This window comes from Acipenser ruthenus, chromosome 8 (genome assembly GCF_902713425.1).
Source record: "Acipenser ruthenus chromosome 8, fAciRut3.2 maternal haplotype, whole genome shotgun sequence".
NCBI classification, from domain to species: Eukaryota; Metazoa; Chordata; class Actinopteri; order Acipenseriformes; family Acipenseridae; genus Acipenser; species Acipenser ruthenus.
The window spans coordinates 59,629,951-59,655,733 of NC_081196.1; the positions used below are offsets into that span (position 1 = coordinate 59,629,951).

At 38.0% G+C, this 25,783-nt stretch overlaps 1 protein-coding gene across 1 annotated transcript in view; it reads left to right on the forward strand.

The window, feature by feature from the left end:
- Positions 1 to 21,620, forward strand: part of LOC117406551 (protocadherin-8-like) — a 61,571-nt gene extending 39,951 nt beyond the window's left edge. Inside the window, exons 2-5 of the mRNA XM_034923080.2 lie at positions 18,062 to 20,373; positions 20,542 to 20,624; positions 21,102 to 21,235; positions 21,580 to 21,620. Coding sequence (XP_034778971.2) covers positions 18,062 to 20,373; positions 20,542 to 20,624; positions 21,102 to 21,235; positions 21,580 to 21,620 — 2,570 coding nt within the window. The remainder of the gene's footprint in view (positions 1 to 18,061; positions 20,374 to 20,541; positions 20,625 to 21,101; positions 21,236 to 21,579) is intronic.
- Positions 21,621 to 25,783: the final 4,163 nt, after the last annotated feature.

Below are 25,783 nucleotides of genomic sequence, written 5' to 3' on the forward strand. Positions count from 1 at the left end.
CATGTATTTATTTTATAGATGTGTTGGGGTATACCACAGTAAAAGCAGTGTAGTAAAGCATAGGAGAATTGTGCCTGCAACCATACGCACATTACGCACTGTGCATACCTTTGGTTTGCAAAATGTGATATTCCTAAGTGTGGACTCGCATGTATCTTGTGCGATCGGTTGAAATTAAACAGTCATTTTAAGCTTATAGTAGGCCTAATGTTCACAATTTTACACGTCTTATCAATAAGTCTCACTTATATAGAGATTTGTTAAAAACATCAAACTTTATTTAAGTACATTTAAAAGTCCGTAACATTTAAAGGACAGTTACCCCAGAGCGTTTCGGCACAGCCGTACCCGCCTTCATCTGGGGGGAAGAATATAATCGCACTGTTTCTTTAGTGGTAGTAATAAGCAAACGGAAGCAGATACGTTTAGTTGAAGCCTTCAGTAAGAGAAAAAATCTCACTTCTGATGATCCAGAATGTCAGAGGGGGAAAAAAATCATAAAAGCACCGAACCGTCTGTTTCTGGTAAATGCGTTGAAAGTTAGCACAGTACTACATGATCTGAATTCTACTGCTTCCAGGATCGAGTACGGTAAGTGTAGTAACTGTTGGGTAAATCATTAGACCCGTGTCACTATTGTATCACTGCGCCTACTGAAATAACTGTAATAAAAAATAAAAAAAACTGTCAAAATACCTGGCAGTCATGGAATATACCACTGAAGGCATCACTTTTGAACTGTTCGCACTGATGAGAATCAGTAAATGGGTAGAAACAGAAGCTGCATCGGCTCATATTTGCAAGTCTCCCGAAAGCGAAGAAAAGAAAAAAAACTGTCTACGCCTCGTACCTAGCAACGCACCAATCAGCGACAATATCCACGGTAACCCACGAACTCTCGTACCATAATGCTTTCTGATGTACAGGTCGCGTGGGTATCTTAACTGAACTGACTTCACCACAGCACACACACTGGCAGTTTCATGAAAATGACGACCAGATTTCAAAATGTTACGGGTGAAAACAGAGAAGTGTTCGTTGAAAATCAGGAAAATGCTACCACAAGAAAAAAAAAAAAAAAAACACGCTGAGTGATGTACATTTACAAAAGCATAACTGGAAGAAAATGGAGAAAACAGGAAAATTCAACAAATACCAGTACAGCAATTCGACAACATTACGGTGTACTGGGAAGACAAGACAGGTATTTAATGTGACACAGATATGAAAGTTCAATTTACTACGGTAACCAAACAGACTTCACATAGCACAATAAAGCATTAAAAACAAGGGAAGGGAAATGGTCCTATGTGCTACGTTTCAAGCAATTCACAACTAATTATAACAAATAAAGTACACCAAAGTGTGCAATAAAAAGCCTGGAATTGTATCTCAGGCTTGTTCTGGTGACATGGATCCTCCACCCTCTGCCTCGTCATTTAACTTGCAACGAAAGTTTATTCCTTTTATTATTATTGTTATTTATGTTGTGTTTTTTTTGCCTGAAAACTGCCTGTTTTACCACGTGTACATAAAAAAGTGGAATTAGTAATGATTAGTTGCAGTGATTGTGAGAATAAAACGATTAGAAATGGAACCAGCATAACAGGTTTGTGAGCTAGTTTTCCCCCTAGTTTAAGTCTGTATTTCAAATGGGTTTATTTGTAGCTTTTATTGTTGTCGTCCACTATTTGGCTGTCACTGTAGTTGCTGTTCTGTCTCGATGGCAGCTCGCTGTGTTTATTCATTTTTAAAAAGGGAAACCGTCATGCAATTTGATTGCAGTTTTCTAATATGACAGTGTAGGTGCTGTGAAACTCAGGAAAGAATAACAATGCAGCACTCTGATTGGTTGAAACAATTGGCTAAGTATAAAGACACTTTGGTTGATCTAGCCTACATTAGACATGCGCAGCTCCTATACTCAACGACAAAGCACCTTAACACAGAATAGCAATAACAACCCCTGAGGATGATTGCAATTATCATAAGAATGAATGGGGACAGTAAAACAAACAACAGGAAAAAGCCATCTGAACCAAAAAATAAAGTTTGAGGGATGATGTAAAATCACAATGCATTTCTCCATGTGAAATGCATCATTTATTAATATTTATGTGATCAGATAGCAACCCATAAAGTCACTTCTGGCAGTGTATTTAACATTGTATACAGCTGTAATCAGAGAAGCCCCTTTTATTATAATTGTGCTTTTAAGAGGGAAGGGCTCACGGGGCATGTATTTAACATTCTCATCTGTGATCCTCAAGAATATCTGAGCTTTTTGCTTGATGCCTTTGGCATTTCTGAGTATAGATGTGGAGCCTAGTTTCAATAATCTACTTTTTTGCCAAGTGGAAGACTGATGCCTGATCAAAGAGGTTCACAAATCTGTGCAAGTTCATAGAACTTATTTTGACACTGTGTTTTATTTTATTTTATATAATGAATGCATTTTATTTTTAATGTCATTTCTAGAATACAAAAAGGCAGTTCTTCATTTTTTGTGTTATAAATGGAACTTGTTTTTACTGACAGTCTCTGATTACCTCTGTCATTGCATCATTTCCAATGGCCAGATTACACTGTACAGACACCGTGTCTCTGTGACTATGTCAGCGGACTCCCACGCCCTTTTGCACACATACAGTCATTTAAAATGTAACATACATGTTTGATTAGTACCAGTTAGAGGTCCAGTCATTTGCCAGTCAGGTTAATAGACTTACTGGAGTTAGTAAGCCAGGTAAATAATGATCTAAGCAAAAACAGCAGTTGAATATTATACCAAATACAGATAACGTGATATTAAACTGGTAAAACATGCACCTCCTTAAAAAGCACCCTCTTCTGTATTTAAGCAATGCAGTATGTAAGTAATAGAAGTCCATGACCTATAAACTTAAAACATCTTGGCTTTCTGTAAAAGAGCTGAACTAACCACATCTAGTGCCAAAAAAGGACATTAAGAATATCTGTGGTCTCAGGAAAACTAGAGGGCATGACAAGGGCATGACATTGTATTTTTTTTTCCATTGTTTAGTAACAGCACACAAAAAGAAAACCTCCAGTGAATAAATGGGTCTGGTTTAAATCGTTGACTTGGTTTTTGGGTGATGTCGTTGAAAAACTAATTTCAAGGGAACCATTTCACTTTCGTGTCAAAATGAAGATAACAAGAGCATATCCTTGTGGCAAGGCTTATTGTTGGGATCTGAGTCAAGAATTCTCAGTTCAAAATATGATTGGATGCAGTAAGTAGGGTTGAATCTTTAAATGCCTAGTATTATATATACACAAGTCTTGCACACTGATAACGCAACGCAGATATCTTCATCAGTGTGCCATTGTATTTGGCAGCACTTTTCTAATGGGATTTGATAATGATTTGCCCAAGATATGCCTTACATATATGGATATTGTTATTCTGGGATTTTTCATATGGTAATAAGCTATGCTTAATGCATAGGAAGTGGGGGCCTAGCTAACTTAGTTTAATGTAATTGTATGGTTTGAAAAGAGTACCAGAAACACTTTGTGAATTGTCACACTATTAATGAAGATGGAGATTTCACACATACTGTATAAAGATGAACCTTTAAAATGTCTAGAATTATGTTTTCTACAAACTCTATATTTGTTTAAAAGGGTATTCAAGGTGCACAAATGGCATAATAATAAAACTATGGTGCAGCTAACAATAGGGCTGATTCTGCTCCTATTATAAACACAAAAAGGCTGGAAGAGATTACTGCTTGTTTAGCACCATTTAAGAGGTATTTAATGTTCATGTTTATCCCCATAGGACACCCACTCCTACCCATTAAGAATTAAGACACCTTCCCTGCTGTTGAATTGCACTGCCTTGTCTTTACTAGCCCGGGTCCCTATGGAACAAAAGTGGAGACGGACAAAAAAAGAAAGTGGTGTCAAGTGTGACCAGCCCCCAGAGAGAATACACAGTGCCAGAGGTGGAGAACTGGATCTGGAGCAGCAATAAGCATGCAAAAGGACCTCTTCTGTCATTGCGCTATGTGACAGTCTGGCTCGCAGTGGTGATGTGGATGACGTCACGGACCAGGAAGTAACTCAAACCAAACAGTGGATGGGCGGTTGAAGCTGAGTGTTAGTGCACTCAGCGTATTTAATAAACAAAATATTAAACAAATTAACACAACACAAAACAAAAGGGCACAAGGGCCAAACGAATGAACAAACAAACAAGTAAGTGATGTGCTGGGAAATCCAGCACGTCTTAGCAATTGTTTTGTTAATGTTGCTTTTTCTCTCTCCGCTCTCCCGTACTCTCCTCTACACTCTCAACCCCGAGTGCAGAGTGCTGCTGGTTTATATACTCTGGCCGAGGGATTTAACTAGTTGGTAATTATCTTATTATCCCCCGGCCAGAGTCTGCACGCGTTTGGTAAGGATGCATGACTGTCAGCTAGTTAAATAATCAGTAGCTGATCAGCCATGCATCCTCACGGGGTTTTTAAATATAATAACAAAAGACGCGGCGCTTTTACCCGCGCCGCAAACAAAAATACAAATAATAATAAATAGGGGCGGGACACTCCGCCACACGCTAGCATTTGATAAATTATTTTTAACTGATTTAATGTTAGGGTTCATTACTATTTATTACATTGTCACATAGTGCATTTCACAAAGTTTGCATTTCTCCAAAATAGATTTTTACATTGACATTTTAGAATTTGTATGGCTTCTAGATCATTTCCAATCAGCAGTCAGACAATATTTTGAAGACAAACAGAAAGAAATGAGTTTCATTAACTGAGACAACTTGCAATTCCTAGTTTGAAAGAGGTATATAGTGTCCTTTTCAGAAGCCGGTTTCCCTTCCCTTCACCCTGCTGTCTGACAACATACTGATTTACACTCCAGCTCTGTATCACACAGACAGAATCTTCAGTTTGTACTAAAGTAAGGTTACCCTTGAGATGCCGAAAAGACCCAAGATTAATTACCAATAATAAACTGGTTTATAGCGATTTTAAAAGCTTGTAGTTTAAGGTTTACAAAAATGAACATGCTTGTCCAGCCTCATAATTGGAAGATGCTATTTATATTATTATTATTATTATTTATTTCTTAGCAGACGCCCTTCTCCAGGGCGACTTACAATCATTACAAGATATCACATTATACATTATTTCACATTATACAGATATCACATTATTTTACATACAATTACCCATTTATACAGTCGGGTTTTTACTGGAGCAATCTAGGTAAAGTACCTTGCTCAAGGGTACAAGAGCAGTGTCCCCCACTGGGGATTGAACCCACAACCCTCCGGTCAAGAGTTCAGAGCCCTAACCACTACTCCACACTGCTGCCCATCAGTTATTTATAATAACTGATGGGTTTGTCTCCATTATAAAATACTAGCATAAGGACTTTGCATCTTGTTATGGACACTTAAGAAGCTTGAGCCTCAGGAGTCTATAAAACAAAAATGTGTGATAAGATATAAATAGCTAGTCTTCCATTCTTTTTAATGAAGCTTGTGTTAGTGTAAATCAATGGACTAGCATTGTAGAAAACAACACTCCTAAAGAAAGAGAGTTAAACCCATCAGGACACAATGGTTTTCTGTGCAATCTCTATCATTGGGATGCAAATTTAAGGGTCATCTCTAATAGGAACAAAAGACCAAAATGTGCCCCATTGATGCTTTCCCTGTTAGATAATTGATCCCAGGAAGGCATCCAATTCTCTATTGAAGGGTCCCAATAAATCAGTTTCCTTGGCAACTGTGTGTTAAAAAAACTGCCTCCAACACTGACTCTCTCCATTCAACTTTCAGATGTATTCTCCCTGGTGCTGGTTTCTGTGCTGTTAATAGTGTCTTGGGCTCACTTTGTTGACTTTGCAGGATTTTCAAAACTTTAATCAAGACTCTGTTATATGTTCTATTTTCAAGGCTTAATAAGTCCAGTTCCCTCAACCTCAATATCCTTGAGTCCTGGGAAGTCTACTTAGAGACCAAATATGTAGCGACCGAAACTGAAGACAGTCTTCCAAGTGTAGTCTCACATTTGCATGATTTATGTGCCACACTTCTGATTATATAACCAAGCATTCTTTTTTACTGCCTCCCCAAATTGCCTGGATGCTGACAGTGACGAGTCCCATACATCTCCAAGGTCTTTTTTGTAGGCAGCATGTACTTGTTCGGTACCACCTACTTGGAATCATATCCTGCATTTTTGTGGCCAGCATGCAGTACTTTACATTTGTTGACATTGATTTTCATATGTTGTGTCTCTTCCCAATTCCGCATGTGGTCTGAATCCCCTTGGACTTCCAAAGCAGCTGTGTGTGCCGGCTACACCCCCTAGCTTAGCGTCGTCCAGATCTTATGAACTTGATGATTATCCCATTTATGTAAATGAGAATAAGCAGGGGTACCAACCCTGATCTCTGTGGTACCCCACTCCGTACATCACCTCAAGCCAAGGTCATCCCCCGGCCCTTGCTAGTGCTTTCTGCTTTCTGTGTTTTAACCAGTTGTGTTACCACATGTATGCACTGCCTTGGATTCCCAGTCCAGTCCAGTTTAACATCTTTTTCATGTCTCACAGTTTGAAAAGTCTTTTGACAGTCCAGATGTATTATGTCATATTTGTATCCATCAAATTCTAGTACAGTGTAACATATAGATTCGAACAGGAAATCAACAACTAGGAAGCAGCTATCAGTTTTAGAAACAGAGCTGTTTCACATTTCATATAGACCTGCCATGAATCTCTGCCAGTCCTTTGCAAATAAGCTCCCTCATTTATTCAAATGCTCTTGGGTCGAGGCCGTCTGGGCTTGGGGATATTAGTCTTGAGAGTCCCTACTCCTTTGTATTTTGTGTCTAGTACTGCGTGCACTGCATGTAGATTGTCTATAAGAATGCTACAGCCATTAATCATTACTTATCTGTCTACAGACCCAGGAGATGCACACAATTAAACCATTCCCCTTTGAATCACAGCATCTCCTTTGAATGCAGTAGCTTGTTTGTGTTTGTACATTAGTCTAGATCTTGTTGTGCTATTTAAAAAAAAGGTTGTCTGATATTAAGAAAGGGTTATGCTACAGAAAAAATTGCTGCCTTTATAGTGAAGATTAGAAAAAATACCTCAACGATCCCTAAACATTATCTTGATTGCGTCTTTATAATTAATTGCAGACAACATGCTTCTAAAGTGTACATATGCTCTAGGATTTAGTTATCACTGAATAAGTATTAGACCTTACAAAAATAAAATAATAACGAAATCTTACATTATAATAAGATCCCAGAGCAGTTTTTTTAATCTAATTATTTTTATTAGCAATGGCTTTCACTGTCAACATTTCCAGTCATGTGGAATAAAATGGATCTGTGACTTTAAAATAGTGGATTATGCAAAATAATCCACCCAATGTGAGTGGATTTGCATAATCCTTTTACAATCGACAGATGGTTTTATACAGCATTGTGTGACTTGGTTTAAAAAAGGCATTGCTGCGCATCAGATCCTGTGCATAAAGCTTGTTGTTGAGTAGAAGTTAGTAAGTAGGATATTGTGAATATAAGCCATGCAGTATCAAATAAAATCTAATAAAATGTTTGTGGACATTAATCCATCCACATCACAAAACCACTATACAATTCCACACAACTGTCAGTCTTTGCTTGTGAGGCCCAGGTCTGAATGTCAGGATTGAGGTGCGCTCATAGAAGTATGAGGCAAAGCTCTCATGACACCTGTCCACACTGTGGGTGACTGCAGCCAATTTAATAAAAGACAAAATATCAACAAGCAAAAAAAAAAGGCATCCCTGTGATACAATAGCTACTGCAGTTTTGTGTGTGCTGACCCGAATTTAAAATTTTACATAAACTATGTTTATTTAGTTATTCAACTGGTCATAAATCTCACCTGAGCCAGGGACTCTTGAACTGAAATACAGAGGCACTTTAATCCCGCTAGTGTTTTCCAGGGGTTCTTGAGCTGAAATACAGAGGCACTTTAATCCCGCTGGTGTTTTCCAGGGGCTCTTGAACTGAAATACAGAGGCACTTTAATCCCGCTGGTGTTTTCCAGGGGCTCTTGAGCTGAAATACAGAGGCACTTTAATCCCGCTGGTGTTTTCCAGGGGCTCTTGAGCTGAAATACAGAGGCACTTTAATCCCGCTGGTGTTTTCCAGGGGCTCTTGATCTGAAATACAGAGGCACTTTATGGGGGCACCACAGGCAATCTGATAATGCAGTACCTATAGAAATAAAACAGTTTAATAAAACAAAAGAATGTTGGTGTACAAAAATATATATTGTTATTTTAAATTTTATATCTGGTACTACACAAGGGTAAAGGAATCTCTGTTGTCAAGCCATGCTTTTGTCCCCACACCTTCAATAGCTTCATTACTGTCATTAACCAGCCAACTGCTTTCCCTATTGACTGGCATGCTTTCAAAACCAGTAACATGTTTTCACCCAGAAGACACTGCTGAGGTGAAATGACCCAGGAAGTAGAAGTGTAACTGATTTCCTGAAAGTAATGCATGGAAACTAAACTTTCTCTAACATAGTGTAGCATCAGGTGTAGAAATGGGTTGATAACACAGCATTTTGTTAGCTACAATAATACTTCAATACAATGGTGTGATTCATAAAGGTTGTAGATCATTAAAAGTATCCCCCCCCCCCCCTTTTTTAAAGTACAGTCTTGTGGTTCCTGGATTGTATTCCAAGGACGGTCTCCTTGGTCTACTTCACACTCAGGTGAAGTTATTATCTTACAGTGTTAACGAATGGTAGCCTTAGCTCTCTGCTTTCACTCAGGTCCCTGCGTTCAGGTCAGGACTTAAACTCAGGAGATGAGTTTAATGTCCCAGGTACTTAAATGAATGGGTAGCCCAGCATCCCTTGACTTTAATTGATTCAATCTCTACAAAGTCAATAAAGGTCACACATGGGCAAGGCATCAGCGGTGTCTGTTCGCTGTTGGAATGCATTGTCGATTGCTGGTATTTGTCTACAATTAATGACTCCTGCTAAATGTATCAGCCAGCAGGTTAAGGTGTGACACTTTGTGACCCTCTAACTCAGAACAGCCAAGATTTCCCACATGACCTGGTCTGGAACTAGAGAAACCAAATAGATTTTTTTTTTTTTTTCTACACAGTCTCTGCCGAGCCTTGTGTTACTGTTGCTAATGATAACTGCAATAAAATCACATGTTAAAACTGAAACTTTTTTTTAATAAACATCACAATGGGGTCAATTTGATCAACGTGTAACCTGGATAAATCACTGCTGGATTTTATTATAGCATTTTACAGCAAATCATTGACCATCTCTTTAAATGGGTAATTCCTGGATACCAAACCCTGGTGTGGTACAGGTTAATCAAATCAACCCCAATGCAACACAAGAACATTTTGCATAAAAAAGATCAATATATCTATTTATAATCTCTCAAATATGTCATAGAGGATGCCTGTGAATCTTACACAACTTTTAATATTTCAATCAAATCTGGTATAAAAGCTTAAGGAATTACAATATCTTTTCTATCATTTTTAAAAGCTAGGACTTTCTTGCTAATTTTGATTTGTAAATATATGATTTGCAGGCAAGGTTACGAGTGCAATGAAACACCCACATTTCGATGTTTGACCCTACTGTAAATGTGTTCAAATTCAACTTAATTCAACTACATTGCTACATTGCAGTTAGTTATTATTATCTCCTCAAGCCTCAAGGACATGTATCTCATCCACCGTCGTAGCTGATTGGAAGTTACAGCAGCCTGTTTATTCCAGTGCTGTCATAGGCAGTACAATACCTCAATCAAACACAGTAAAGCCTTGGACTTTGCTGCAAATGTCCTGTCTTTTGATTGGCTGTTGTTGTTGATCAGGGGTTACATTGCTTTAAAAAAAACATGTCAGCATCCAGGAAGTATTATAAGAGGCTTTATTAGTATGTTATTGAGCATTCCAATTCCATTTTAGGACGCAGAGATAAAGGTGACCTAAACAGGGTTTATGAAATAACGTTTGGTAAAAAAAATTAAAAAAAAAGCTATTTGCTGAACTACTGAGTGAGTAAAGGACAGTCAGGTTTACTGTTTCAGTGAGTTTTATCTGGTTGAGTTGAACCACATTTTTGCTTTGAGGTTTTATTCTTTGCTGTCTCGTGCAGATGGATTGAATCGTAACAGCAGCACAAAATCCACAGGAAGATTCATGTTACTGCACTCTGACCACAGCATTACCTCTGTGGGGTTTGGTACCTGACTTAGTGAAAAAAAAAAAAAAAATGTCTGGCTTATTGCTGAAACCGTGGATGAGTTTGGTGCTTATCTCATGCACAGTGTCTGCCCACATGAATTATTAAGACTGTTGTGGAAATGGCAGCCGCAACTTGAGAACCCCATTGTAAGAAGAATGGAGTATCAGAGGAAAGAAAATAAGAGAGCAGTCATGCTATAGCGTTACTGTGCTTTTGACATGTTTCAAAAATCCCTTGGTGTCTGTTTACTTCATTCCACAATAGATTCCTCCATGCACTTCATCAAAAAGCATTCCAGTTAAATGTCAAAGGATGCTTAGGAAATAGTGACACTATATAGCCACTATGTCACTCTATGAGCTAAATGGTCCTACTGACTGCAATAGAATAGAAGCAATAATATTGTAACAGGCTATGAATTCGATCTGTAATCTGTGTTATGCTTTTATTTCCAACATGAGGTATTTGTTATTTAGATATGTTCAATATGGGTCTCTAATACAGAAATCTTGTTAAATATGTTACATGTAAGAGCCATTGAAGTAACATTAATATTATCATACTGGTATCAGATCAGGTGGGTACTTTCTGAACAAAATGTAACATGTTTTTCGATTTGGAAGCACTTTGGTGCCACCTGGTGATGTATGTGTATTTCTACATAAGTAATCCTTAACAATGTCTAATAATAATAATAATAATAATAATAATAATAATAATAATAATAATAATAATAATAATAATGTCCAAGAAGTTCATTTAAATGTGATGTTAATAAAGACATATTAAATCATTAATTTAAATAATAGTTAAAGGAATATTTTCTATCATCTATATTTTTCTAAATTAGTGTCTAACCTGTTTAATATCCTACTGTGTGTACCGAAGCTCATAGGTGTTTTTTTAAAGCCTGTGCAATGCTAATATTCTTCCTATTTCACTTCCTTTTTTGCGGGAAACTTAGTAAGCATGATAAAATAATAAAACATCAACTGAGAATGAAACAAAATTCACAAAAACTTGACCGCTGCCTCCACTGGACACAAATGAAAGCAATCAGCCGCTGTGTTCATGTTAGCGTGTAAAACTCCCTGGGATTCTTGCTCATGTTCTTAATCTTTATAAGATCTTTTTCAATCAACTAGACATGGTCATTAATAGTACTGGGAACCTCCTTGACAGTTAGTAATCGCCTCACAGGAAATCGAAGGATTCCACTTCATCGAATTCAACTGATTCATAAGCCTACTTAAAATCAGCCCAGAAATCTTAACCCAAACTGTAAGTCATCTCATCTTTTCCACATAGGGAAGTTTTAGCAACTCATTTTAGAAGTCAGTTGTTTACTATGAATAGTATAATCTGCTACTTTCTGTTAATAGTAAGCTTACGATGCTTGAAACTTCTTTTAATATACATTTTAGCATAGTTTAAATGTATTAACTGTTAACAATCGACTTACTAGCATATCAACTAATGTCCTTATTTTATCAAAGGTAACAAGACTGCTGCTGAGCATAGTAAGAGTGCAGTTTATTACAACCTTCAAGTAAGTCTTTTTCCATTGTGAATTAAAATGATGGTTTTCATCCAGTTTCAGTTTTGCCAAATCCAAACTCAATACAGGATTGATTGCATTAACACCAAGAGCATTGCAAATGACTGCAGTATCATCTGCATGCATTCTTTCAGAAAGAGTTATCACCAAGGAACAAAGGACATCTACAGAAATATTGATTATGGTTGCCACCCCATGATGGAAGTCATCTTTATAATTTTTCTAACTCAGTTTTCATCACCTGGAAATATAATTAACAGTAAACTTTTTTTATTAGTATTATTATGAAAAATTTGAAATTAAACAATAAATTAGATGAAAATAATCAATTCACATAATGATCTATTTTTTCCACATGAAACTGCATGAAAAGGATAGGAAGTTGAGACAGAGGACAAATCTCTTTTTTTGTGAAGAGCACACTTCTATTAGTCAAGGGGCCTCATTTAGGAAAGAGCACTAAACATTATGGAGCGCCATAATTGTAATTAGTGTGCAGCACGTTCATGACTTCCGTATTTCCTATTGCAATTGTATTCATTATCGTGTGAATTAGTGGGCATATTATAGCGCACACTGATTTTACTGTGCCACACTATGGTAATCAGAATTAATATGTGATGTATATGGTAATGTTGGGCAGCAGTGTGGAGTAGTGGTTAGGGCTCTGGACTCTTCACCGGAGGGTTGTGGGTTCAATCCCCAGTGGGGGACACTGCTGCTGTACCCTTGAGCAAGGTACTTTACCTAGATTGCTCCAGTAAAAACCCAACTGTATAAATGGGTAATTATATGTAAAAAATAATGTGATATCTTGTAACAATTGTAAGTCGCCCTGGATAAGGGCGTCTGCTAAGAAATAAATAATAATAATAATAATAATAATAATAATAATAATAATAATAATGTTATATGGCATGATAATGTATTTAAATAAGGCACCCTGCTATGAATAATGAGATAATCACCTTAAAGTGAGCGATTACTAGTTTGTTTGGAAACCAGGCTTTAATCACTGATAGGCACACTATTTAAACCTATTTTTCTGCACTGAAATCTATCTGGCACCATGGAGGCATTACCTGCATTAAAGTTTTCATATAGAGCAGTGAAAATGACCTGAAAATAACAGGTTATATTAAGCGTGAATAAACGTGAATGAATGTTATAATTTCTTAGATTTTATTTTATAGTTCATTACATTGGTACTAATAAAAGACATGTTAAATAAAACACTGGACCAAACAAGGTATTATAATTTAAAACAACCTCCTTCACTAGAATTTATAACTCCTCTGCTTGAAAGGTATGTACGATTCTCCAGTGCGGATATATTTTCCCCAGGATTTAAAGATTTTAAAACGAGCTTATGCTGGAGAAATAAATGAGAAAGTCCCAATCTGGTCTGCAGTATCTGTGTTGCAACCCGTCAAACCTGTTTGGGGGCTTAGGGTACAGGGTACAGGGTATAGGGTATAGGGGCTGATCCACATGAAGAAGGACTAATACTGGCAGTGGCACTAATTAGAGTTTTTTTTTACTGTGGTTTGTTTATATATATATTTTGCATTTAATAATGAACAAATCCAAACACAATGAATATATCATTATGTTGTTATAAAAACGCAATTTATAGCGCCATTTTCACAGTAAGATTATCAAAGTACTTGTATGTAATAGGCACTGCTAGAATCCACTGGCCAATGTATTTATGTTATTGATAAAGAGAACTGGCTTCCATGTGCCGGTACCTGTAATATCAAGCCCTCACAGTCTGCATTTCAGTGACAACTGAAATAATAATAATAAAAGAACGTGCCAGCAATGTGAGCAATCAGGCTCCTGCTAAAACAGATCAGACTTATTTTAGGTTGTGCAATCTCACCCGAGTCTGTAGGTCTTTCATTGGTTTACCTGGTTGAAGAGATAACCATAAAGGGAAATGTAGTTCATCTGAACCCGGTCACAGAATATTTAGCCTGGGTTTGATGCTCACATTGCTGCCACATGCTTCTTTTATTATATTATTTCAAAAACTAAAAAGGCTAGCTCCTGTCTGTGTTGCCATGGGGACCAGACTCCTGAAGAGATGAATATAAATTAAATGTTGCCAAACTGTATACAATTCTGTAGATTCTTCCTCCATCACATAACCCCTGTGTTGGCAAAAACACCCAGTCCAGGGTGATTAGTCAGTAGCCCTGATTATGAATACCAGGAAAGCTGAACCATGTCCTGGCTACTATATCAGATAGCACTCAGCCCTACTCCAACAAAGCAAGCTTCAGCTGTTCTTTTTGCAAACAACAAAAGAACTGGGATGATGATCTGCCCTGCTGTTAATGGCCGGCACCGCTGCAAACCGGCTGCCATCACATTTAGGACTGAACTCCAGTACTCCTGGAAACAGCAGTACAGACTTCCCTTTGGGAATAAGGACAAACTCCAGATCATGAACAGAGATCCAATCTGCCTGCCAGCACAGCAGAAGAGAGTCGCACAGGCAGATGTGTCAATGCAAACTGTTTACCAATTTAACAGACTGGGGACCCCATGCAGATTTTAGTGTGTGGAGGTTTAGAAGGGACGGCCTAATTAGTGTTTACACCACAACAGAAATAAATCTAGTATTATATCAGGTTTCTACAGTAAGACGTTTATTAGACAAAAATAAATAAACAGACATGAAGTATAATATACACTTAGCTTGTTATAGTTAATGTTTCTGGGGATAATGTTCAGAAATGATTTATACATGATGTATAAATGGAGTCATTGTGAGCCAGGTAATATGCTTAATTGCCATTCATCTCAAGTGGTTGTGTAGTACCAATACTACGATAGTACAAATAAAATACTCTCCATCAAGTTTTTCAGGTCAACATAAACATTTGCAATAAAGTGTGAATCTATCTCACAAGAAATACTTTGCAACGCACAGTATAAAAGACTTTTCATTAGCTTTACACCTTCATGAAGATCATGGAGGTTTCATCAGGGCTGAGCATGGAGTGTTGGAATGGATGCTATAATGTAATGTCACTGTAATGAGTCAGTTTCTAGCACTGTAAATTGTGCCGTGCAAACCTACACAAACATGTTAGCTTGTTGCATAACACTAGCCCAGGGCATCTGTAAACCTGGACGCTTGGCAGCCACTGGGGCTCTGCCCAATATGCTGGGCTTCACATCCTTCGTATTTTAACAAAAGCATGAAAAAATAAAAACCGAGTGGCTGAAGTGCTCGTGTGCTCGATATTGTATTGAGAGGCAAGGCGCAACCCTCCTCTGGTGCCTTCACTTGTGATGATACAAACTAAAAAAGCCCAGCTTCTTTCAGGAAATGCTTTTGCAAATACTCCCCCTAACCACAAACTTCCCTGTCAAGTGCACATGTTCCTCTCCAGCAGGGGGCACCTCTGTACATTTTTTGAACAAATTAATTTTGGCAGGCCAGCAGCAAACATTTATAGAGTATATCTGCGTAAATTGTTTGCTTGTGCATAAATATATCACTGAATAGACTTTCCACTTATGGGCCACCGTATATATAATTCTTCTTCGTCATTTTACCAGCAAAACAATGTGTACATGGTTTTATGCGTTAAGACGCAGCAGGGAAACAAAGTGTTAACTGGTCATGTTTATGTAGCTTTCTACCACTAGAGGGCACATGCAGCTCACACAACAACGGACTGTATAGAACGCCGCTCCAGGCATTTTGAGTTTTTTTTATAGCTGTCTGAGTCAGTGGTCATTTTAGAAACAGCAAGGCGCTAACTCAGATAAGGAATTTTCATATTCACGTTTTAATCTGTATTTATTACAGACCAATTTAAAAAGTTTTCATATTTAATGAGTGTATGTATGTTTATGATCAATAATGCATTCTACGTAGGCCAAATGTTTGCTTTGAAATACAGTTTTGAAATAGGCCATCTGAAAAGCACATATATGAATGATTTTTATTTTAAAAGTGTGAGCTAAAATTCAATATGGTTAATTATGTTAATGCAGCAGTTGTATGTGAGTGATTTGCTTTATAGCAGGGCTTCTCAAACTCGGTCCTGGGGACCCCCTGTGGCTGCTGGTTTTCATTCCAACCAAGCTCTCAATTACTTAACTAGACCCTTAATTGGACTGATAATTTGCTTAATTAGACCTTTTTACTTGTTTTTCAACTATTGAACAGTTGCATATTTCAAGTTAGCTATAACATTTGATAACTAACTTGAAATGCAACTGTTTAAGAGCTGAAAGCAAGTAAAAATGTCTAATTAAGCAAATTATCAGTTCAATTAAGGGTATTGTTAAGTAACTGAGCGCTCGGTTGGAATGAAAACCAGCAGCCATAGGGGGTCCCCAGGACCGAGTTTGAGAAGCCCTGCTTTATAATGTAAATTGCACGCATTAGGATTGGAAATAATGGAAATTCGTTATCATCAAAAATTCGTTATCATCAAAAACCACCACATATATCGGTGTAAACTGTTGAGACTCAAAATTGTTTGTTATTATTTATTTCTTAGCAGACGCCCTTATCCAGGGCGACTTACAATTGTTACAACATATCACATAATACAGATATCACATTATTTGTTACATACAATTATCCATTTATACAGTTGGATTTTTACTGGAGCAATCTAGGTAAAGTACCTTGCTCAAGGGTACAACAGCAGTGTCCCCCACTGGGGATTGAACCCACAACCCTCCGTTCAAGAGTCCAGAGCCCTAACCACTACTCCACACTGCTGTTAGTTAGTTATTCAAAATGTATCCATTACTAGAAATTCAAACAAATCATCGATCTCCTTATAAACGCTAATAATCACACAGCATGTTTTGAAAAACTTTAATGGATTAAAAACAGCTTAACAGAAAAAGATGCATTCACTCGAAATACAATATTTAACAAAAAGATAAGGCGATTAAACCTGAATAACTATTCCATGTCAATGAAATCCCACACACATCGCGGGGACAATGTTTTTGATTTGCATAATCAAGTGGATTTCTTTCATTCAAGAGACACTAGGTAGGGGTGCCTGTTCCTAGAATTTAACCCATTGCTACAGGTAAACACATACCATCTTTATTACCCTTTACATTTTGTTTACACAAATAGCCTACCTAAAACGTTTGTCATTACATTTCAAGGCAGATGTCACCATTTGTGGGAACAAACCATATTATCGGATTGGCAAAAGGCTGATAAACGACATGTTTAACAAAACAAAATTATACCGACCCTAAAAACCACTTAGTTCAAAATGTGTGTTTGTAACAGTCAACCATTTCGTCTTTACAAGCCCAATGTAGCAGATTAGCATTGATTCAGCATAAACATATTTCATGAAAAATGTACATTTTATACAAGTGTGACTTGGGAGAGCAAAAACCATGATGTACTTAAAAGGCGAATTTTATCCGCAAAGTAAGTGGACAAAGTCAGCTGTTTCGGCATTGGGAGTACAACGGACTCCATACCCGTCCTACATCATCATTATTATTATTATTATTATTATTATTATTATTATTATTATTATTATTATTATTATTATTATTATTATTATTATTATTATTATTATTGTTATTGTTGTTGTTTATGTAGCCTGACTTTGAAACCATTCAAATTTTAAAATGTAAACCTACTTCTGATTTACTGTTTTCTACATTTACCGGATTTGCTGAGTTGATATACAGCTGTTAGTTAACAATCACTAGTTTATTTGTATACTTTATCAGTGGATATGTCTGAAGCCATTTGTATTAAGCAGATCTGTGTTTTTGGATACGCAAGCATTCCATTTGCCTGAGCATTTTGCTTCAATCTTCACACCATTTGTCTTGAACGGGGGTGGAGAGGGTGAAAGTGTGTGGGGGGGGGGGGGGGGGGGGGGGGTGATCAGGTGGATGGTTTATTTACCTAAGACAGGGAATAAATGCCATGGAGATACAAGCATCTCACACACAAACCACAGAAGGTGAGAAACAGGCATTTGGTCATTTAGCTGGGATCTACTGTATAGAGAGTAAAGGCAAGCTTCATTGAAGCAGCAATCATATTTGTTTTAAATTGTCTATAACACATACATTTTTCTTAGGAGTACGAAATCAAACACAATTTAAATAATTTATAAAATGGTTAGAATTTGTCTCTGTAGCCTATTATTTGCAGTGCTGTTTACTCCATTTGTAGCGCACTGTAAAACAGCACAATATTGGACCTACGAAGAAGCTGACTCCGGAACTGAGATCGGAAACCTAGCACAGGATTTAAAGATCGACCCAGCGGACGACCCCCACACAAGTTTTCGCTTCATGCAACAACCCAGCTCTTCTCTGATTCGAATGAGAGAGACTGACGGACTGCTTACCATCGGGGAAAGGATCGACCGGGAGCACATCTGTGGGCAGTCCCCTGAATGTCTGATTACCTTCGACGTGGGCACCTTTTCCAAAGAGAAGTTTCAACTGATTCATGTGGAGGTGGAAGTCAAGGACATTAATGACAACTCGCCGCAATTCCCACACAATGAAAGCTACATCGAGATGTCTGAGAGTGCTGCAGTAGGTACTCGATTTCCATTAGACATTGCTGTTGACCAGGATGTGGGCCCCAACTACATCGAGAACTACTACATCTCGTTTAACAGTCACTTCGACATTGAAGTGCGCAGCAGGGAGGATGGGGTTAAACTTGCTGAGCTTGTGTTGGCTAAAGGACTGGACAGAGAAAAAGAAGATTCTTACACACTTCAGCTGTCAGCTGCAGACGGAGGTAACCCGGCAAAGTCAGGTTCAGTAACTGTGCATATCAAAGTGCTTGACTTTAATGATAACAGCCCAGTGTTTGATCACAGTCTGCTCAAAGTGGAGTTGTATGAAGATGCTCCAGTGGGGTTCCTCCTGTGCAAGTTAAACGCTGTTGACCTCGATGAGGGTATAAATGGAGACATTGTTTACGGCTTTAATGATCAAGTGTCTGCAGAGATCCGACAAGTCTTTCAAATAGACCCCTCTTCGGGACGTTTAAGCCTAAAAGGTCTCGTGGATTACGAGACGAAGAAAAGTTACGAACTGGATATCCAGGCATACGATTTGGGGCTGAACTCTGTCCCAGCTGTTTGTAAAGTTATAGTTGACATTGTAGATGCAAATGACAACGCTCCTGAGATAAGTATTAAACCAATGACATCTATCAGTGCAGGAGTTGCCTATATAACTGAAAGTGCCGCGGAAGACAGCTTTGTCGCTCTGGTCAGCACCTCGGACAGGGATTCGGGTGCAAATGGCTACGTACAGTGCAGCCTCCAAGGACACGAACATTTCAAACTGCAGGAAGCTTACGGGGACAGCTTCATGATTGTCACCACAACAACCCTTGATCGAGAGAAGATTTCAGAATACAACCTCACAGTGATTGCTGAAGACCTGGGGTCTCCTCCATTTAAAACCATTAAACAGTACACCATCAGGATAAGCGATGAAAACGACAACGCGCCTCTTTTCAGCAAGCCGGTTTACGAGGTTTCGGTTCTAGAGAATAATGTTCCGGGCTCGTTCATTACCACCGTGGTGGCCCGAGATCGGGATCTGGGTCAAAATGCTAAAGTCACTTACAAACTTATCGATGCAGAAGTATATGGCGGTGTTCCTCTGTCTACCTTTGTGTCCGTGGACGCAGTCTCAGGGTCGATATATTCTGTAAGATCTTTCAATTACGAATTAATTAAACAAATAGAAATGACAATCCAAGCAAGTGACGAAGGATCTCCACAACTATCAACCACTGCTCTGATCAGGGTAAAAATAGTAGATCAAAATGATAATGTGCCTCTTATTATGCATCCCATTTTACAGAATGGCTTTGCTGATGTAAACTTACCAAATAACGCACCGCCCGGTTACCTCGCTCTCCAGATCAAGGCAAGGGATGCTGACGAAGGGATGAACGCTGAGCTGTCCTACAGAATTTTACAAGACCACCAAATGCTATTCACAATGAACAAACAAACGGGTGACATTGCACTTAAAAATGGACTAACCTATATTGCTGGGGATTCTTTGAAAGTGATCATTGAAGTAAGCGATAACGGAAGGCACACACTTTCATCCACTGCTACTCTTAACTTCATTGTAACTGAGACATCGCCTTCTGATGAACCAATAGTGGTGATTCTACAATCGAGGGACGAGGAGCATCCTCAATGGGATATTTCACTAGTGTTTGTCATTATGCTAGGCGGCAGCTGTGTTTTGGTATTGATGGCAATTGTTGCTGTTGCAATCTCCTGCAAAGACAATAAAACAGGAAGAAACTACGATAACAAGAAAGACTTGAACCACAGAGGGTTTGAAACAAATCCATTTAAAATAAATAGCTCACAAAAAGATGCATCAATATATTCTGGATCAACACTGGTAAATGGCCAAATTGCACGTTCTGAAGATAGAGAAAACTCAAAGTGCCTATCTGCAAATGAGAAGAGGGGACATTTAGAGACCAAGGTAATATTTTATTTAGCCCTATTCACAGGATTTTTTGAGTAAATGTTCAAAATGTTTCTCTACAAAAACGCAGGAGCTTTTTTTGATGTCTTTGTTCAACTGATTTGTTTTACTTCACTCGGTTTTTTATGAAAAAGGGTCACTAATTATTGTGTTTTTACCTTTCAGATTTGTATGCCAAGTTCATCCCTCAATCAAAACCCTTTCCAATCAGTTTCATCGTGGCAAGAACAAACCCGTTTCAAGCTGAGGTAAGTCTTGAAACAATGTTAAATTCTTGTGTTTGAAGTGCAGATTTTAGCACTACAGAAACACTAATATGTGATCATTGTGTTACCCCACTAAGGTGCTGTTTGCAACTTTATCACATAGTCATAAAATGTTCATTGTCCAGTAACACCTGACACATTAAGAAATGCCCAAGAATTTTTTTTAAATGAGAAAAGCTACTTTGTTTATGTAACTAGAGTCAGTTTATTTGACAAAACACCTTTTTCCTGTCCTTCAACAAATAATATGAACAATTCTGGCTTGTGAGGCTGGGTTTTGAAATAATAATATGAAGGGGTGACTAAAGCATTGTATCACATGTGATACAGAAATGGATATAATAATATAAAGGGGTGACTAAAGCATTGTATCATATGTGATACAGAAATGGATATTACCGGGTTCAATTTAAACAACGATTTAGAACATGCTTTAAACATATTCCTGTACTGTTTTAGTGGCATTGCATACACTGATCAGATGAGCGCAAAGGACAGTGGCAAAGGTGACAGCGACTTCAATGACAGTGATTCTGAAACTAGCGGAGACGGGTCGAGGAGAATCCTCACCACATGCACACCACTTCAGAATGGTAGGTGTACTGAATTGTATAGCACCAGAGGATCACGTGGGTGCTTAAAATAAATCTTCCCTTTTCATATAATGTTCACAATTTGATGGACCCTATTCGAAAGGTCATAGAATTTCAATATCTCTCCAACAGAAGAGAATTCAAATTTGTAGCTAAATTAGTAAACTACTAAGCTTACTAAAAGTTTAATTAAACAGCTGTAGTTTACGGTACATAACTGTCATATACGTCGTGTTTTATTTGTTTGTGTATTAATTTATTTATTTATAAAGAAATGTAAATTGTATGTATTGTATTTGTGTTTTTTTTTCTGGTATATTAAGTCCATGCTCTCTTTGTTTTAGATACATTTCACTCTAGAAATGTCAGCGTTCCCAGCCTATGACCAGCACACTGCATACTGCCTGGACCTTCAAGCTGTGGGAACTGTTACAGAGCTGCATACTTACATACACCTATGCATAACCAACTGTGTGCATGGAAAGAAACGCATTATTGTACAAAGGGCTTGACACAGCCCATTCCCAGAACAGGTACATTACAAACCTAGCTTTATCACAACAACCCAGGAGAACTAGCTAGTATTGATGTGCCTCAGCAAGAGAAGACACAGCTTCTAAAACCACCAGCCTTAACTGAGGTTGCCACTACATTTTAGAAGGAAGATGAACTGTATAGAGATGTTGTGTTGTAGGTAACATTGCCACTATATACTTAACTTTTTCAAATATCGTTACAAATGTTGTATATTAAGTTTGTAAATATTTAAATACAACATTAAATGTTGTACGTGTTTAATATACTATTTGAAACACATGATAAAATAATATTTATTGTATATAAAAAAATGTATTATTTGTAATTGGTTTTTTTTTCACACTGTACATTTAAGTCCAAAATAAATCTTTTCTTTTATATGTTTTTTTTTTCTTATTATTAAATGGTTTTATTTAAAAAATAAAATAGATCAGTATAAGTTACACGTGTGTTGGGAAGTTATCTGAAATAAAGTATTTAGTGACCAGTTTTCATACTCTAAAATATCATCAGTATCTTTACATTACAACGTTCACTGTCCCTTGTTAAAAAGGCAACAATGGCTTAGTTCAATATGTTAATTTCTAATAACAAACCTCAAAGGTACAAACATAGAACTGCATTATTCAAACAAAATGATGAACTTTGTCATTCCCTTGATTCACATTTTCAGTAAAGATAAAGTCTCATATTGAAGCTGTGAAGGAGGCTGTGTGGTCCAGTGGTTAAAGAAATGGGCTTATAACCAGGAGGTTCCTGTTCAAATTCCACCTCAGCCACTGACTCATTGTGTGACCCTGAGCAAGTCACTTAACCTCCTTGTGCTCCGTCTTTCGGGTGAGACGTAGTTGTAAGTGACTCTGCAGCTGATGCATAGTTCACACACCCTAGTCTCTGTAAGTCGCCTTGGATAAAGGTGTCTGCTAAATAAATAAACAATCAAATGTCTTTAAATGGTCTTTTCTATTTTACATTTCCCTATGATGACGTTTGCATTATGAGGGATTGTAGGCGCTGCTGCTACATCTGTTTTCGAGGTATCTTTGCCTTGCCTGCAAGCTGCATCTACTTCCTGATTCCGTAAAAAACAGACGTCAACATAACCTTTCAACTTTGCTCGGCTCGTCCTCTGTACTTTAGCAGGTTGTGACATCAGAGTTGAAAAGTCATATTCTCAGCACATTGCATTTTATTTACATGTATCATTAAGTCTGTGTTAATGTGGGTCCACATGTGTGTTGCTAATTGCATTCTCTTTTAATCACCCTCATTGTTTCCCTCCAGTAAACTGATGATAGAATTAGGTCTAATTTATTTAAGAATTCAATTGACACTGCACAATTATTATCAAGGACCTTCTTAGCAAAGTAACAAATGTCTGGCAATGTTAAAGTAGCTACACTGCTAAATACATAATAAACGGTGTCGTGGAATAATGCAGAGAATAAACTACATTATGAAAAGTGTAATAGCCTACTAATGTTAAATAAAATGAAACACATATGCAAATGTTTTTTGGTTTTTTTTATGTTTCTCAATCCCAGATTAGTACTCCGGGTGAAACCAGTTTATCAAATATTTCGTTTATATTTTTTAAAATATATTTATCTTAGGGATGGATCATTTTAATGATCTGGCTAACAAAGCAAGTTGAATTAAACATATTACCTAGTATTGGGGAAATTGAATAAAACATATCAAGCCTAATTGCTTTAACCCAGAACTGTTTGGATGGAAGACCTTTTGTTGCTGTTGTTGTTGTTGTTGTTGTTGTTGAAAGAGATTAAATACATTGTGAGATTTAAAGTCTATTTTATGTTTTCCTTCTCCTTGTCATGGTTTGGCATTATCTCACTTTGACTGCAGATCAAAATCTCTAAATATGCCTGTACCTATTGCATTAGAGATGTTGATTCCTGCAGACAGAGGGGCTCTGTTCTTTTGTTATGATCTAAACAGTTACGAACACCAAACTTACCAGGTCATCCAAACACCCCACTTTCAGCCAGAAGTATGCAATCACTCAACTATGCTGTACAATGCAATCAGGTAGGCACTCCTGCAAGCAGCATGCTGGTCATGAAGGCAAAATTACTGAACCAACAAATGTATCCAGACAAATGTGAGGCAGATTTCAAAGCAAGTATGGGCAATTTTACGAGGAACATTTTAGTTTTAAAAAAGCTATTTTTTAATTCAAGACAAAGGAGGCTAAATGACTGAACAAGCTTCATGTAGTAATTATGTTTAAAATAAAAGAAAAATGAGTGCTATCACCCATATTTTCCTGGATGTTTAAATCTGTGTTTTTGTTAGTCACTCAAGGAGATTTACTGACCCACTTGATAACATTACTACATACTAAAAACAGCATTATACATTTTAGGACAGCAATATTAAATCTGCTATTGTTTAGGTAATTTGTCCATGGCCCATGTAACACATTGTGGAGGGGAAGCAATGTGCCTGGAATTTGATCATAGGGGAAAACATAAGTTTTTTAGTTAGCCCATGTTTTGGGCTGCTTGATATTTTATTGTTATTTTATTTCTTGTAAATATGTGTCATCATTTAAACGGGAGTGTTATCAACACTGCAGATACAAGAAGATATCAACAACTGTATCAGCTGAAGCATTTCTTTATTTTACAGTAGGTTTTCAAAGGTAACAGGGGCACACATGAACATAGGGTTAATTATGCACACAAATGATTTCCATTACACGAGAGTAGATGTTAAAACTTCATGCTGATTTGAACTCGGCTCTCACCAAGATAAGCACCAACTAAGACGTAGCTTTACAGTAAACTAATGTGATCCATATGTGTCTCCATCCATTTGCGCTTCCTTCCATATGATGATGTAGATATCCTTCTGTCTGGTGTTAATGGCTGAAGTGTAATGCTGGCTCCAGGGATCAGCTTATTTTGCCTCCCTGGCGCATCAGCACACACAACGGCTGCGATGCTGGCTCCGGGGATCAACCACAGTGCGGCCTCCCCAGCGCATCAGCATGACAACCGTCTGGATTGAGCTAAGTAGGGTACATCTCTGGGGTCTTCAAATGGGCACCTTCCATCCTCAGTGTTTCGTCGACTAGCCCACGACACCTCAAGAGGACTCGACGGTGATTCTGGCATCCCAGCATCACCCTCCTCCGTCCCCCACTCAACTCAGCCCAGCTTACTTACCTGTACATCAGTGTTTCTTTCTTTCTATTGTGCTTGAGATCCCCAGCCAGAATCTTTCCATCTCAACCACAGCCAGTTGCTGCTCCTCTCTGCTGCTTCAGATAAGGTCTTCACTGTGTGACACAACTCTTGGCCACTGAATCCGGCGTCTCTGAGAAACCGGGTTGTAGAGTGTGCCACAAATCCTCGACAACCCACCTCCACTGGGTAAACCCGGGCTCTCCATCCTCGCTGTTCCGCTTCAGTGGCTAGTTGAGCATACCACAGTTTCTTCCTCTCATACGCCTCATCTACAGCATCCTCCCATGGCACTGTTAACTCTATCAGGTGAACAAGGCGTGCTGATCCAGACCACAAGACAATATCTGGTCGAAGGTTAGTGGTGGCAATCTCAGGTGGAAAAATAAGCCGTTGACCAACATCTGCCAGCATTTTCCAGTCTCTAGCAGCTTCCAGTTGTCCTGGGCGAGGATTGGTTTTAACACCTTTTCTTGGTGGTTGCTCTCCTGGGCGGAGGAATGTTGTCTTTTGTGTGTAATGTTTTGATGGAACAGGTGGCAACTTATTGGTCATGTTACGCTTGTCTTCCAATGCTAAGGCCAAACATCGCAGCACCTGGTCATGGCACCAAGTAAACCGTCCTTGGCTAAGAGCCACCTTACATCCTGTCAAAATGTGCCTTAATGCTGCAGGTGATGAACACAAAGGACATGAGGGATCCTCTCCTACCCAGAGGTTTAGGTTCTGTGGTGATAGGAGAACATCATATGTTGACCTGATGAGGAAACTGATCCTGCTATGTTCCATTGACCATAGGTCT